General features: G+C 42.1%; 1 protein-coding gene across 1 annotated transcript in view; it reads right to left on the minus strand.

The window, feature by feature from the left end:
- Nucleotides 1-13,432, minus strand: part of LOC119916463 — a 37,981-nt gene extending 24,549 nt beyond the window's left edge. The window contains exons 1-5 of the mRNA XM_038736493.1: nt 13,114-13,432; nt 9,382-9,483; nt 8,941-9,286; nt 8,543-8,825; nt 8,245-8,421 (exon numbers count right to left, since the gene is read on the minus strand). Coding sequence (XP_038592421.1) covers nt 8,245-8,421; nt 8,543-8,825; nt 8,941-9,286; nt 9,382-9,483; nt 13,114-13,307 — 1,102 coding nt within the window. The 5' untranslated portion in view covers nt 13,308-13,432. The remainder of the gene's footprint in view (nt 1-8,244; nt 8,422-8,542; nt 8,826-8,940; nt 9,287-9,381; nt 9,484-13,113) is intronic.
- Nucleotides 13,433-17,723: the final 4,291 nt, after the last annotated feature.

The following is a 17,723-nucleotide window of genomic DNA, read 5'->3' on the forward strand; positions in this document are numbered from 1 at the left end:
CTGGAGACTGCCAAACAAAGATTTACAGCTCAGATCCACCCTGGGCTGAGACTGAACAGTACTGGAAGAAGACGACACCAATGCCACGTGCATGTTATGTGCTGTACTGTCTCATGTGCATCCTTGCACAGTCTGCACCTGGGGTCCTGCCTGGTGTGGTAGACCCCAGCTCTTGTACTGAGTGCCTGTTCTTGTGCTGCCATGATTAGTGCTTCTGTGCTAGTCCAGCCTTTTTCAGCCACTGGTAAGATTTCTTGATACTTCTTCTATTGTCTGTGGTACATGCTGTGCAGCGGCTTGTCTCTCCATGAAGGTTCATGTGTCTTCCTTGTCCTCACCCAGTTTCTGCTGCCTGACTAAGCCCTTCATCTTTGGGGGCTATCTTCCTGATGTACTCCTGGATCTTTGTCGTTTCATCCTGGACAGTGGTCTTGACACTCACTAGCCCTCAGCCTTCCTCGCTACACTTGGTGTACAGTTTCAGGGTGCTGGATTTGGGGTGAAACCCTCCATTCATTGTGAGGAGCTTTATTGTCTTGTTGTTGTTTCAGGACCTGCCTTACTCTCTGTAGGTATTTTGCTGTGGCGGACTTTCCTTGCTGCCTCCTCATGGTTTCCGTCAGCCTGCGGGACCCCAAGGTATCTGTAGCTGTCCTGAACATCTGCACTTCTGCCTTCTGGTAGGTTAACCCCCTCAGTTCTGATCATTTTCCCTCTTTTGTTACCATGCGACCACACTTGTCCAGTCTGAACGACATTCCAATGTTGTTACTGTAGAACCTGGTGGTGTGGATCAGTGAGTCGATGTCTCGCTCATTTCTGGCATACAGCTTGATGTCATCCATGTAGAGGAGGTGACTGATGGTTGTTCCACTTTGGAACTGGTATCCATTGCCGGTCTTTGTGATGATCTGGCTAAGGGGGTGCCAGGCCTATGCAGAAGCACTGGGGATAGTGCATCACCTTGGTATATGCCGCACGTGATAGTGACTTGTGCAATTGGCTTAGAGTTGGCTTCCAGACTTGTTTTTCACAGCCCCATTGAGTTCTTGATGAAAGCTATTAGTGTCCGGTTGATCTTGTATATTTCCAAGCATTCCAGTATCCATGTATGTGGCACTGAGTCATAGGCTTTCTTGTAGTAAATCCAGGCGGTGCACATATTGGTCTGCCTGGTCTTGCAGTCTCGAGTGACTGCTCTATCAACCAGTAGCTGGTGCTTGGCACCCCTAGTATTACTGCCCTTTCCCTTTTGGGCCCTGTCCATGTATTGAGCCATTTGCCTACTCATCTTAGCCGCTATGGTGCCTGACAGGAGCTTCCATGTTGTGCAGAGACAGGTTATTGGCCGGTAGTTGGATGGAATTGTTGACTTCTGAGGATCCTTCATGATCAGGATTGTCCGTCCTTGGGTTAACCATTCTGGTTGGGTCTCATCCGTCAGCAGTTGGTTCATTTATGCTGCCAGGCGTTCATGGAGTGCCCGGGCCTGGTGCTGTCCAGCTCTTCATACCTGCCACTCTTTCTTGGATGTCTGCCATTGTAATGGTTACTGGATCTTGTTGTGGAACATTGCTGTGATCTGTTCTTAGATCCACAAGCCACTGAGCCATTGGAGTTGTGTGATGCCTCTTTCTCCCATACGTTCTTCCAGTACTGTTCAGTCTCAGCTCTGGGTGGGTCTTATCTTGTGTTATTACCCTTCCACTGAGAGTACACTTTGAATGGTTCAGTGGAGAACATCCGGTTTATTCTCTTGGCTTCTGCTTCTCCCTTGTATCCCTTTAGGAGGGTAGCCAGAGCAGCAAGTCTTTGTTTGGCAGTCTCCAGTGCCCCAGGTATCGACAGCTTGTTGTATTTCTTAGGTAGCCCCTTCCTTGCACCTTTCTATAGCTCTGAGAGCTGACTAACCTCTCTTCGTGTTGCCTTGAACTTGGCCTCTAGCCTTCTCCTCCATGGGGGGTAATGCTTTTTGTAGATTGTGGTGTTCATTTTATAGCCAAGCATCTCTGGGATTACTGTTGCTGTGGCGTATATCAGCTCTTTGGTCTCGGAATGGCTTTAGTAGGGATAGTATGTAGTGCTGCATTCACATCTTCTAGCAGACTTTCAGAGGGTACTTTGTCACTTAGCCTTGGCAATCTTGGTCGTTGTGCTCGGGGTCCAGCTTGGTTATGATCTTCAATCGTAGGTCAGTGGCCCTTATGTTGAGGGATTCTGTGCCTTAAGGGCTTGTTGTTATTGGGACTTGGGACCCAATCTCTGAGTGTGGGGATGATGATGATGATGTTGGTATGGCTCTTGTATTTGCGGTTTCACTCATGCCTGAGGTAGGCTGGTAGCATTAAGGACCGTGCCTAAGGTCACCTGTACCAAAGTCAGTGGCATTAACCACTGAGCTATACAGGAGCTATATATATTAGGGCTGTAAGACCGAAACTGCAACACCAAAGTCTACATACTCATGTCAAGGATCCGAGAGACAGAACCACTACAAACCCGCTCACTGGACTGTAGAGCTCTCATTAAGACAGTGCAACTGTGGCGGTGCGGTGGCCGGTGGGGTCAGTAGCGGTGTAGGCCTATATCTTATTATTTTATTGACAGTGAATTTGTAGGTAATTTTGAACCTTATTTTAGTGTTTATCTATTACTTGAATCTGCTCCTCTCTCTTCTCTGCTCCCAATGTTTCTGGTGGCTTCTCCAAAAGCTAATAAGCCTGTTTCTTCCATGTTGTCATTTCACTGACTTGCTGCAACGTAATGTCAATTAATTAAAAATATATAAGGTAAAGACGATGATTGCATAAATATTCACCCTCTTTAAAGTGACCGACCTAATTCAACAGAAGTCCAGCTGGTTGATGCCAGCAGTGTCACAATTAGTGAAATGGAGATCACCTGAGTTCAGCTGATGTGTATCAAGTAATTGTAGTATAAGATCCAGTCTCTGGTTCATTAGTATTCCTACTACAATTGCAACATGAAGAAAAATTAACACTCCAAGCAGCACAGACAAAAGATCATTGAAAAGTACAAGTCAGGAGATGGCTACAAAAAGATTTCCAACTCACTGGACATCCCAGAGTTCAGTTAAATCCATCATTCAGAAATGGATGGAGTATGGCACTTGTTTAAATCTGCCAAATCCTGGAGGATAATCTGACACAGTCTGCAAGAGAACTACAACTTGGCAGAAGATTTATTTTCCAGCAAGACAACGACCCCATGCAGCAAAAGCTACACAGAAATGGTTCAAAGACCACAAGGTGAATGTTCTGGAGGACCCAAGTCAAAGCCCAGATCTCAATCCAATCGAGAATTTTTGGCTGGACTTGAAAAGAGCTCTTCACGCCCGATCCCCGAGCAACCTGAAAGAGCTTGAGTTGTTTTGCTGTGTCCAGATGTGTCAGCCTGACTGAAACATATCCAAACAGACTCAGTGCTGTAATTGCAGCCAAAGGTGCATCTACTAAATACAAACCTTAAGGGGGTGAATATTAATGCAATCATCTTCTTTACCTTATATTTAATTAATTGACATTAGTTTGACAAAGTTTTCACTTTGATATTAAAGATTTTTTCTTCTTTTCTCTAGTCAAAAAAGCCAAATTATATTGACCATGATTTCATGGCATTGTAATGCATATAAAAAGTATTCCCCCCTTGGAAGTTTCACCCTTTTGTTTCTTTTATACATATATAAAAATAAAGAATAAGCACTAAAAGTCATTATTTTCATCTGTGTGAAACATGTAGCCACACTTTACCTGAAGCGCAGGTATTTATGCACATCCTTCAGCCAACGCTCATTGAGAACGATGTCCACTAAAGCTTTGTGGCACCTGGAGTCTCTCTGGATCCACGCCTTTCCACGAGTTTCTTCAAGGTGCCCATGTTGACACCTTCCCATAGTCCAGGTACAAATGTCACAGACATGGTGAATAATGTCAACCCATGGTGCCTGCAAAAAACAGAATAGCACTATAAAAATCCATCATAACGAAATGAATGAACTTGCTAGAAGACAAAATATACATGGATATACAGTTGTGTTCAAAATAATAGTCACTACCCAGAACAATCACTGTTTGTGGAAGAAATTAAATTCCTACATAGAGTAATAGAAAACCAACAGACCCAACAGTCATGGAATGCATGCTGCTGATTCTGTGTAATTTAATCATTAATTGCTCAAAATAATAGCAGTGTGGAGCTCAAAAAGTGAGGTCATTCATTCTGTGAAAAAACAGGTGGTAAAATGGGTCGTTCCAGACATTGTTCAGAGGAACAGCGCACTTTGATTCAAAAGTTGATTCGAGAGGGCAAAAAACAAAAGTGCAGAAAATGATAGGCTGCTCAGCTAAAATGATCTGAAATGCTTTAAAATGGCAACCAAAAGCAGAAAGACGTGGAAGAAGACAGACAACTACCATTCAACTGGACCGAAAAATAGCCAGAATGGCAAAGACTCAGCCAATGATCAGCTCCAGGGAGATCAAAGAATGTCAATGTCCTACAATATCATGGACCAGTTTAAATACATCTAAAAGTCATCTTGCCTTCTCCTGAAGAGGAAATGCCGTTAAAATGGTTGTTTCAACAAGACAACAACCCTAAAGACAACGTTATGGAGTGGCCAGCCCAATAAATCCAATAGAAAACTTGTGGGATGACATGAAAAATGCTGTATCTGAGGCAGAACCATGAAATGCAGATGAATTTTGGAATGTTGCCCAATCGTCCTGGGCTGGAATACCTGTTCACAGGTGCCAGAAGTTGGTCAACTCCATGCAACACAGATGTGACGCAGTTCTAAGAAACGTCGTCATACAACTAAACCAGAGGTCACTAGTTGGCAGACAGCGGTCTGGATCTGGAGCCAGCCAGTACTTAATTTCTGATTTCTTATTTTAGTTTACTTAAATTTAGAATTTATTATTAGAGTAGTTATTATTTATTATCCCCCCAGTAAATAATTCTGAAATATATTTTAATTTGACAGTCAGTTGTTGACTAAAAACATAGTCAAAGACATTTTTAACACCTCACTGGAGAAATGCCATGTGCCAGCCAGCTTCAAAGCCTCCGCCAAAGACCACAGGACTAAACGACTTCAGACCCGTCACCCTGGCATCTGTGGTAATGAAGTCTTTTGAACACCTTCTGTTGACCCACCTTAAATCCATCCCAGACCCACTCCTGGACCCCCTGCAGTTCGCCTACAAAGCCAACAGATCTGTAGACAATGCAGTTAATGTGGCCCTTCAATACATCCTCCAGCACCTGAACACCAGGAATCGACGCCAGTATCCTGTTTGTGGATTTCAGCTCTGCTTTCAACACCATCACCCGGCCCTGCAGCAGGACAAGCTCTCTCAGCTGAACATCCCTGACGGACTGGAAGCAGCACGTCAAGATGGGAAAACATGTCTCTGACTCCAGGACCATCAGCACCGGATCCCCTCAAGTCTGCGTTCTTTCCCTCCTTCTCTTCTCCCTGTACACCAACAGCTACACCTCCAGTCACCAGTCTGTCAAGCTCCTGAAGTTTGCAGATGACACCACCCTCATTGGGCTCATCTCTGGTGGGGACGAGTCCGCCTACAGGTGGGAGATTGACCATCTGGTGACCTAGTGCAGCCAGAACAGTCTGGAGCTCAACGCTCTGAAGACAGTGGAGATGGTTGTGGACTTCAGAAAGAGCCCAGCCCCACCCTCCCCCATCATCCTGTGTGACTCCCCAGTCACCACTGTGGACTCTTTCCGCTTCCTGGGCACCACCATCTCTCAGGACCTCCAGTGGGAGCTGAACATCACCTCCCTCACCAAGAAGGCAGAGGACGTACTTCCTGCTGCAAAGACAATGATGGTGCTCTTCTACACCGCCATCATTGAGTCCATCCTCACCTCCTCCATCACCATCTGGTACGCTGCTGCCACTGCCAGGGACAAGGGCAGGCTGCAGCGCATCAGTCGCTCTGCAGAGAAGGTGATTGGCTGCAATCTTCCATCACTTTAGGACCTGTACTCCTCCAAGGCTCTGAGGCAAGCAGGAAAGATTGCAGCTGACCCCTCCCATCGCGGTCACAAACTGTTTCAGTCACTCCCCTCTGGCGGGAGGCTGCGGCCAATCAGAACCAAAACCTCTCGCCACAAAAACAGCTTCTACTCTTCTGCAGCTAGACTCATTAACAACTTAATTATTTTATTTCACATCATTGCACATGCCAGTTATACTGCACATATTGTTTTTTGTTGTTAAGTGTTATTCTTCTATATTTTGTCAATATTACATATTTATATATTTCTAAATTTATTTATGCCAACTGTTTATGTGTCTATGTGTAGCACCATTATCTCCAAAGCAATTTCCTTGAACATGTAAAAAATTATTGGCAATAAAGCATTTTCTGAATGATAATGCAAGTTAGTCATTATGATGTTCTGGACCTTTGCTTCAGGAGATTTCCTCTAACTGGACCATTATATGGCATTATAATACCCCTGAACTAAATACTAGTTCAGTGATGCATAGGAAAGCTAAATCTTCAAGCATTTTCAGTTTTTACAGTAGATGTAGAAGCCATTTAAATTTTTATGTCCAGGTTTGGCCAGTAGGTGGTACAAGGGTGATGGCATAGCTAATTGGGGCTCATCTACTTAGGAGGGTAGGTGCAATCAGACACAGGTGTTGCCAGAGGAAACTGTCGATGAAGATGGAATATTGTACAGTTATGGACTCATATCTCTCAGGACAGAGAATAAAGCAGAAGTAGAACTCCTGTTTTATTCTTTCTAAACCGAACAAAGCGGCCATGGTAACCGCGCCGCGTCAGCTACTTAACCCTCTGTGTAGCCCTCAGCTGCTTTAAGCTTAGGCTTAGCGGTTACAGTAGATGTTTGAGTTTATAAAGAAAAGCCTTATATTCCTATTTCCTCACTTTCTGTGAAGTAATGCAAACAAATTTGATGAGTTTTGTATTAGGATGTGTAGTGCTCCCAATTCTTTTGCATGTATGGAAATGAAAGCTATACAGGATTTGGGCCTTTACTCACTTTTTAAAATACACTGCTATTGTTTTGAACATAACTGTATATAAATGATGTGCTTCCAAAAAATTTCATGCTTTTGTAAGCTTGCGTCACCATCAAAAACGGTTTATTATTTCTTTCTGCAGATGAGGAGGACCACCTGTCTTTTTATCTTTGCTGCCTTCAGAAGACAAACAAAACATACAGAACAATGTAGGACATGGATATTCAATCCTATTCCATGGAGGACTGAGAGTAAACAGATTTTCAGCCCAACCAAAGATAACACCAGATGATTTCAATAATTAACACACCTTCAGACAGAGAGGAGGGGCCAAGCAGTAAAATCAACTTTTGTTTGTCTTTGATTGGAATGAAAACGTACAGACTCTCAGCCAGCAATGGCACATAGTTAAATCCCCCTGATGTCACTCTATGATGAATACATGAAGACAATAACATGAGCCACTTATTCAACTTACAGCAGCTGTTTTTTTTACCAGGTTCTTGGCACCATGCCACATGTCCAGACTGTGATGAATTCCAACATCTTTGTATCTGCCTTTGTCTGGGTCTGTAAAGAGGAAAAGCATTTAATATTACAACAATATTTCAATTAGAGCCCAACCGATTTATAGGCCGGTCATGTTTATCAGTGGAGGAGCGCTAACGTTAATGAGAAGTTAAATGTATTCTAAATATATCTGTGCAACACATGTTACAGTCGGTTCTTAAACAAAGGGGACAAGTAAATAAATGTGAGCTGAACAAGTATCTAACATGGCTTCCTGCCAAACAAAGTTATCTACCTCCTCTTTCAAATGTACATTGTTAGTGTGAAATCTCAAAGTTACAGGTCGCCGTTGTAGACAGTCATGTAGTATTAGAAGCATTCAACGGCAGCGTTTCTTCTGGGTCTCTGTATCATAGACGGCATGTTTTAGAGCCAGATGGTGGTTGAGAAATGGTTTCTTGTAGCTTTTGATAGAATTAAAGAGTGCTGGTAAAGGGATAAACTAAATGTGAATATGCGACATTGAAAGTAGTTTTTATGGCAGATTATATGTAAAGTAAAAAACAATGTCTGTTCTCTCTCACTCTGTCTGCATTTAAAGAGGACGCTCCGTTAAGACTGTAATCTAAGGCTTTTTTTTTAAACATAATCCATTCTGAAAATATATTCGAACATTATATCAAATGACTACTTACTCATAAGGGCTGTGATCTGGGCATTAGCACCTGTGCAGATCTCCTCTTGCTTTATCTCTGATGTAAGCTTGTCCACAGTCTCAATAAAACCCTCCTTCTCCATGACGACTGAGTTGCAGGATGTCTGCTGCTTGTTGATGGTGGCAACATGAATGATCTCCTTGGTGTCGTTCTCTGCTGAAAAAAAGTAATAAAAATAAAATCCAAAAATTAAAAATATGAGTTAGCTGCTTACTTACAGTCACACTACCTAATGTCTTCAATATTTGTATAACATGGTAAAGTTTCAGCTACGCACCTAGGACCACAACATCTTTCCCCTGAAGGCCACTGAGGGCCTCAGTCCTCCTCTCTTCCCAGAAGGCCTTCACTGTGTCCACACAGTAAGCGTCCTGAATGGACACGAAGGTGTTCTTCTTCACCATCCCCATGTTCATGAACTTGAACAAGAGGGCGACCTTCGCATAGTCGTTGCCAGACAACAAAATGTTGGTGGACAAGAGAAAATCTCCAGCTTGCGTCCCACACTTCATTACAGGCTGGGAATTCCACCTCCACAAGCTGTGTCCATTGGGACAGATCTGAAAGTCCAAGAAAAGGCAGGATTGCATTTGGCATGTACAGCACTGGCTTTCACTACAAATGTGTTTTAATGGGAATTTACAGTTATGATACGCTGCGACTGTCAGGACTTACCCATTCGACACTCGTTGCTGTGCCCTTGGAAGTGATGTTGATCTCAAAGGGGGCAACACAGTCACACACCACACCAGTCTTTAAACGCCCTGTACATTTTTTCACAGGCAGGATCAGAAATGTAGCCAGCTGTCTCAAGCAGTCCTCGTATACTATTGAAGCTCTGGCACCAACGATGTCATCTTCACAAAGGACCTGCTGTGGGGATGGGAAAACAGGGTCCTGATCACAGGGAGAAGCCTCATCAGGAGGGTCTTCACGTGCAGGCTGGTCATGCGCTGCCTCGCCCGTTCCAATAACTGGAAGTCGATCAATCGATGGTGCTTTCTTTAATGCTCCACCCATTCTGTTGAGGCACAACATGAAGGCATATGTGTAAAGATTTGAATAAAAGCTGGCATCACAGAACAATAGCAGAGTAAAGACTGACTGATAATACACCGTATACAAATGGGTGGAAGATCCTCTTCATCAGAGCTGTCATCTTTATCTCCATCATCTTTTTCATGAAAGGAAGGGGAGCCTTCATCTGTCCAATCAATTCTGTAAAAGGAGGACATATTCAGAAAACAATAAATCCTACAGAGAGAACACTAAATAGTAATAAATGCAGTGTCCCCTCTGAAAGCTGCAAAGATCAAGGACAGAATAGCGTAATTTGACAATAGTAATTTATAATTTAGAGCTGAGAAATGCAAGGCGGGCCTTCTTCTGACATCATCACCAAAAACACACACCAATAATGCACGTGCCCTGTTTACTGCTGTCGACAGGCTAACCAACCCTCCTGTGTCTGTAGCCTCTGACCTTCTATCCACCAAGGGCCTGCAATGAATCTGCCTCCTTCTTCACAGACAAAATTCAAACAATTAGACAAGCAATCAGTGCCTCCATGTCAGTAACAGGATATGTCTTGTCCCTGTGTCCACTTAAAAACAATTCATATAGCATGAGACAATTTGATTCTATTAACCATAAAAACCTGGAGGACATAATACAACATCTGAAATCCTCCTCATGCTGCCTTGATATTCTGCCAACAGGTTTTTTCAAAAATGTTTCTAACTGCACGGCCTCAGATTAACTACAAATTGTCAACATGCAACCTCTCAGGTTTTTTCCCACAGGCCCTGAAAACTGCAGTCATTAAGCCACTCTTAAAAAAGAGCAATCTAGACAGGTCACTAATGAGCAGTCACAGGCCCATATCAAATCTTTCTTGGCACTAAATAACTGTTTTGATGTCTTCCAGTCAGGATTTCGACCACACTACAGCACTGAGACGGCTCTTGTTAAGGTCTTCAATAACAACCATTTAAACACTGACAGTGGCAGAATTTCAATCTTGGTATTATTGGATGTCAGTGCTGCATTCGACACGGTTGACCACAACGTATACCTCAACAGACTTGAAAACATGGTTGGACTTTCTGGCACAACTAAACTGGTTTGAATCCTACTTAAAGGACAAGGACTACTTTGTGTCTATAGGTAATTACACATCTGAGCTGACAAAAATGACATGTGGAGTTCCCCAAGGCTCCATTCTGGGGCCTCTTTTGTTTAATATTTACATGCTTCCATTAGCTCAGATTATGAAAAACAACAAAATATGTTACCATAATTATGCATATGACACACAGATTTACATAACCATTTCACCAGGGGACTATGAGCCCATACGGGTGCTGAGTAACTGTATTGAGCAGGTCAACGATTAGATGTGCCAGAATTTTCTTCAATTAAACAAAGATAAAACTGAAGTTATTGTTTTTGGAGCCAGGGAGGAACGACTGAAAGTCAGTGCTCAGCTTCAATCTGTAATGTTAAGAACCACAAATCAAGCCAGAAATCTTGGTGTAGTCATGGACTCAGACCTGAATTTGAGGACCCACATTAAGACAATTACAAAGTCAGCCTACTATCACCTGAAGAATATATCAAGGATTACAGGACTCAGCAGGACCTGGAAAAGCTTATCCATGCATTTATCTTCAGTCGACTTGACTACTATAACGGCGTCCTTACAGGGCTCCCTAAAAAATCCATCAGACAGCTGCAGCTGATTCAGAACGCTGCTGCTCGAGTCCTCACTAAGACCAAAAAGGTGGATCACATCACTCCAGTTCTGAGGTCTTTACGTTGGCTTCCTGTATGTCAAAGAATTGATTTCAAAATCCTGCTGTTCGTTTATAAAGCACTGAATGGTTTAGCACCAAAATACATTTCTGATCTTCTGCTTTGTTATGAACCATCCAGACCTCTCAGGTCGTCTGGGATCAGGTCTGCTTTCTGTCCCCAGAGTCAAAACTAAACAAGGAGAAGCAGCGTTCAGATATTATGCTCCGTATATCTGGAACAAACTCCCAGATAACTGCAGGTCTGCTGAAACTGTCAGTTTTTTTAAATTAAGACTGAAGACTTTTCTTTTTACCACCGCTTTTAATTAAATTAAAGCCATAGATTGGTACCTTTCACTACACTGTAACGTCCGATTTTCATTTTCTTTGTTTTTAGATTTTCAGTGCCCTGATTGTACACTGCACTGTAGCTTTTACTGTCCTGTTTTATCCTGTTTTTATAATGTGTTTTATTTTTTCAATTTCTTGCTTTTATGTTTTATGTAAAGCACTTTGAATTGCCTTGTTGTTGAAATGTGCTATACAAATAAAATTGCCTTGCCTTGTCATTTCATCTTGAATAAACACAAGTGTAAGTTCGCTCCTTTACCCGAGGAAGCCCATCAGTCGCTGAAATAATTCTAGTCACATCTAGGTGAAATAAAAGGCTTGATGTCTAAGACCTAGTGGGTTTTTATTTTTAAGTTACTCGCTACTCAAGTGATTTGTTCAGTAAACACTTTTGTGCTCTTACTCAAGTAGCAAGTTATTTTGATGACCATTTTACTTCTCCTTGCAGTGTTTCCCCTATTTTCATTCAGGAGTAACGGTGCACCATTGCTAAAAAAATGCCATCGCTACGGAAATTTCCCACCATCATTAAACAATAACGTTAAGCTACTATTGTGTTCAGTCGCACACTGTGCGACCACAGTAACACTAAACGTTTGGCTAGCTTCCTTGGACCGCAGTGAAGGTAGTTTCAAGTTGGATATGTATATTATATATTTGTTTTACGTTGGACAATCGATAGAAGACAAATTCCATCTTAAAACTAACTTCAACGCAGTGCAAAGCGTGGTCCCTCACCAAAATATTACAGTAAAGTGTGGAATTTGTGACAATGAAATAAACAATAGAGCATAATTGTAAACGACAGACCTTTTTCTATCGTCAAACGATAGATATCATCATATCGCACAGCCCTCAAATTAATTTTTACAAATAAATGTCAAAAGCTGTAAATTGAGACACAAAAGGCAACATGAAAAATCCTATCTATAACGTTAATGATTCGGAGGTCATATTCGAGGGTTTCCCTGCTGTTATAAGGCTTAGGAGTTGAGGCCCAAAACGGCTTGGGTGCTGTGCCAAGAATGTAAAATCATTGTGGAGAGAGAGCACGAATACTAAATAACTTTTCCAAACTCGAATGGTTATAGTCCCTCCCGCGACAAATTCTTCAGCAAGTTTAGTCCTTAGCTTTATGGATATTCTTTATTTATAATCTGCTCTAGCTTTTCCAACTATTTGTTCGAAGATAGGGTAAAATTAATAGTCCCAAATGATGTGAAATTGCATGTCTGTCATTGGAAAAAGTAAAATGTTCTTGGTGAAGGACCCCCGAACCTTTTCGCTTCACCTCAGCTGCTACAACTCCATCCTAGGGGAAACACTGACTTGAGTACTTGTTTATGCAGTGACAAGTGACAGCACTTTTACTTGACTACTGTGCTGTTTGTAAGACATTTACACTGCGCTATCCTTCCACATGGCTCCAAAAAGAGATCATTATCATTTAAGACCCCCGTGTTAGCGGTATAAAACTGCACTTATGCCGTTTTTTTACAAAACAAGCTATAATACTTACGTTTATTGGCACTAATGGCTTGCCATATATTTTTCAAACTGCAGTTTTGTTGAACGTTACACTTTGATTGGCAGTAATTTTCGGGTCTGTTGGGTCCAATTAAGATAAATTGTAGGATTTGTCGCATGAAAGTAAAACTACAGTCCTGGTAGTAATTACTGAGTTTAGATCGGGCTAAATTACCTGTGCAGCAGAAAACAGGCAACTTCGGCGTCACTCTGAAAACATTTGTCCCTCATCAGAGATTTCCATTTGGGGAAGGCCGCACCGATGTTGATCATTGTTTTCTGCCGTCGTCTGTCCACATTTAGTTTCACTTCTTCCTCTTTTCGCTCCGTCGCTTTTTCTTCTGCTAAATAACACGTACGATCCTCCATTTGTCAAAATGTTGGCTTCTCGGTTAGCCAGCAAACACTTCAAACTCATCTCATCTTCTTTCTTCTCCTCCGTCTGTTTTCTACCATCTGCACATGGATGCAGGGTCTGCAGGAGAGGAAGGTTCCGGTTTCCGCCTGTAGTCCGGGAGTATTGACCAATCACGTTGCAGCGGGCTTTGTTTGCATGCAGGTAAACAGTCCGTGTGGAGCGCAGATTAGCCGAAATGTCGTCTTGATGTCTCTGAAGTTGCTAATCGGACTGTAAACAATGACCGGAACATGAACCTCTGATTGGCTGAGCCTGACGATGGTGTTACAGAAAGATCTCTTCTTATTTCTCTGTTTTGTTCCTCCTCTCATCTCTTCTCCTTCCTCCTGCCTGTGATCAAAGGTATTTCTCAGTTTGTCTGTTTGGTTTTTAAAAAATAATTTTAAAGAAAACATATACAGTCACACTTTATACGTATCAGGGGTACCTACTGTACAAAGTAAAGAAAAAATGATATACAATTAGTAGCCTACAAAATACATGATTTTAAGAGAGTGAAGCAAATTCAAAATACTGTATCATCGGTCCATAAGAAAATGTGCCAAGCACATAGTTAATCTTAATTGCTGTCTTATTCTTGATTGTGGTGCTACATACTGATGCAGTTCTTGGTTAAAGTTTACAAAACGTGGTTTGGAGTCTGCCTTCTCGTGAATGTGGAATTTTAACAAAGCTAACTGTACAAAAAATAATAATCCTTTCCTCCTCATTACTTTTTATCTTGAAGCTAAATTGTTTGCCCAATTTATTAATTATTTATTATTAATTATATCAAATGTTTTAACCTCCTGATAGTGGAACTTTTCCATCAGCTCTTGAGGAAGTTTAACAGTTTACACACCTTCAGCACCATTCTCTGGAAACAGTCTGTTTTGTATCTGTTTTGATAGGAAACTTATGCAAACTGGGATCCACATCGTGTAAGCTGATCATCTGTTCCCAAGACTGGTGGCTGCACTCTACCAGCTGCGCTATGTCCTGCTGCCAGACATTTTGGCAGAGCTGCAAAGCCTGAGTCATGGCTTCAGTAACTCCCTAATGCAGGACATTAAAAAAAGTTTTACGTACTACAGCAAACTTTTAAATGTCGAACAATATGATTATTGACAAGTTGGTACTTAGCATTAACAAATTAGAGACCGATGTAGAGCCTTTTTCTTGGATTAAATTTTAAATAAAAACCCCACAGAAATGAAACAGCTGTGACTGTATATATTAAAATAGCGGTAAAATAGTATAGCATTGAATAAAATTTTAAGGATGCCAGTGTGGCAATATTTGCTGCTTTTACACGCCTCAATTGCAATATTGTCCACAATTTGACTTTTTCTCCAAATCGTGCAGCCCTACAATTTATGTTGAACCTCTTTATCTTATATAGAAATTATTACATTCACAAATACAAATGGTCTAAAAAGAATCCACCAATACAACATTTCAAACTAGAAATCAAACAATATATTGAAGCATTATATGGTCTGAAGTAATAGTATGTAGTAAAGCAATTAAAAACATTAAAATGTGTAAAGATTTAAATAATCTTCTTTAATGCCTTTTTTATTTGTTACGTGATAACCCTGTGTATCTAGCTGTGTCATCTTCTATTATTCTGTCATTTTATGTACTTTTGTTTTAGTTGAATATTTTCGTATGAGATTAATAAGAATCAATAAAAATTATTTTTAATAAAAGTTTTTGTTAGGTGTTTGATTCATGCTTGGTTTCGCCGCAGGCGACTGTAGGGGCGAGGAATAAAAACGGTCAAGTCGGACACATCCTACCTGTGGGAGCTTACTGTGAGCAATAAACTTAAATAAAAGTTGGAATCACACTTTTGCCTGAGCAAATGCCGCGAGACCAGGCAAAAGTGTGGTTCCAACTTTGTGCAGCCACAGAAAAGCAACTCGCCACCTACAGCCGCCTTGCTCGGTCTGTCTGTCCGTCTTTGCTGGTTTTGAACCTTGGTTTGTCATTCAGTTGTGTTCATGCATTTTGGTCTGGTCCTGTCTGTTCTGTCTCACTGTTGAGTTTGCCAGTGTCCTTTAGTCATTTAGTGTGCTTTGTGTGTTTTGCATTGTAGTTCCAGTATGATTCTTGTCGTGTTATGTAACCTGTCTGTGTTCAGGCTGTCACTCACCCTGCTTGCCTGTGTCCATGTGCTGCCCTGATTGGTACCACCTGTTTGTGCTCCCGTCCTCTTTGTTAGCCTGTGCTTAAATGTTTGTCATTTCTGTTGTCCTTGCTGGTCCGTTGTTCGTCTCTGTTGTGTGCAGCAGCTTTTGTACTGCCACATCTGGAATTCATTCTTGGTTCTGCCTGATCTCTTGGATTATTCTGTTAATGGACTTTGTATTTTGGTGCCCTTTGGATTCCCCGCCGTTCAGTGGATTATCTTTGTTGAATCTGGAGACTGCTGTAAGTTTGGTTTCTTTCTTAATAAATAATGAGAGTCAGTACCTGTTCTGCCTTGTGTCCTGCATTTTGGTCATAATAGCAGTGCCTGAGCACACGGCAAATCCTGACAGTCTATCAGACAAAAGCATTGTTTTTATTCAACACAATCCAACCTTTACAGGCTACGATGGTAACCTGTATATGGTGAAATAGAAATGTTGGTGTAGTTCCAAAATTAAGAAATCCTATAACAGACATAGTGACAGGGAACTCACATTTGAAAGACAGGTCCTCCATCATGCAGCAAAGGGTGTTAGACACACCCCTCATTAGTTTTGGGTGGCACTCAATGTGGCGGACACTCAGCGTGAATGTGCAAACAGTAGTTAGGGGGGAGGAAGTAGGCCCAGAGAGTCCCTGCATGCCAGATCTACCCTCCCTAAAAAATGCTCTTCATCCTCTTGAATTGTCTCTTGCAAAATTGTAATCAAAACATTTAGATATAAATGTTGTTAGTGTGTCTAGTCAATGTATTTGCTACACAAAGAGTTAACAGTCCACCACAAAAATGCGAGAGATTAGATGACACACCTGACCGACACCTGGTCACTCTCTTTGCTGTCTCCGTCCCCCTCGCTCAGAGACACCTTTGCTCTGTCTGTCTGAAAAGGGTAGCCTACGACCATATCAGTAGAGCAATCACTGAGGGTAATGCAAAGCAGAGGGGCAGGAAGATTTTATCAAACTATTGATTTCATTTTTCAGATTTTATTGTCGTAATATTACGAGCTTTGTCTCAAATGTTCCTTCTATCGGTGATTATGGCCAGCTTCTACCTGATACTATCAAACAACAGTTTTCATTTGCATCGCTCAAGTTGCACTAACTTAATTACCTGTCCAGCAGAAAACACGCAACTTCAGCCCCTCTTTGAAAACATCTGTCCCGCATAAGAGCCTTCCATCTGGTAACATCCACAAAGATTATATCCTGTTTCTGCCATCACCGGTCTGTATTCATCTGGCTTCATCATGTTTTCGCTTCTTTGACAACAAAGATCCACACGCTGTCAGCTTGCGCTAAATAATACGTGTATTCCTTCAGTAGTCCAAATTTCACTTCTCTTCTTACTTCTAATAAACCAGATGACTACTCAGAGACTTTTTATTATTATTTCCTCTTCCTCATACTCATTCAATGTAGTGACGAGCGCCTACACTGCCGGAATTATACAAGAAGAAGAAGAAAAATTTTGTGATGAAACGCGCTCTGTAGCACTGTTAGTTTTTGGCTACTGTAGAAACATGGCAACCTTTAAGGAAAAATGTTCAGAATCGCTGACATACACAGTCACAGGGCCTGAACATAATACGGTTTGTAATGGTGTCAGTAGGCATGTTTCTGTGTTGTGGTGGCAGCCCGGCTGACGGTGAGTTTCCTGTTTATTCCTCCTTTTTTCCTACCATTCTGTTTTCCCCTGTGTTTTGCCTGCCTGTCTCCTCCTCTCCCCCTGCGTATGTTCTCCCTCTCTCTCTCTGTTCCTGAGCCTGGCTGGCAATCCACACCTGCACCTCATCAGCAGCCTCCTCTGCCTGCCATACCTGCCAGCAATCACTACATCTCAGCCAGTATGTCATACCCAGTTCTCCACACAATCTCCACTTGATCGTCGTTGCTCCTGACCTGGCGCCGCAGCCTAACTCAAGCCTCTGTGATTCCTGCAACATCTCTGTTCCCCTTTCTGTTTTCCTAGTGATTAACCCTGTCTGTCTGTATTCCTTTCGCCAGGTTCACTCACCCCCGGCCCCTGTTGCGTCAGCTGGGCTCGCTCCTCTGCCCTACTTGCTCCTCGGTCCCCCGTGCCCATGTTCGGGCATCCACCTGTCCCTCACCTCCACTCCCTCAACCCCTTTTTTCCCTTAATAAAACCGTTTTAATCCTGAGCATTGCATTTGGGTCCATTCTGTCTTCTG

This window comes from Micropterus salmoides, unplaced genomic scaffold, assembly GCF_014851395.1.
Source record: "Micropterus salmoides isolate LMB-PRFRI ecotype aquatic unplaced genomic scaffold, ASM1485139v1 Ms_hic_scaffold_21, whole genome shotgun sequence".
Classification (NCBI taxonomy): Eukaryota; Metazoa; Chordata; class Actinopteri; order Centrarchiformes; family Centrarchidae; genus Micropterus; species Micropterus salmoides.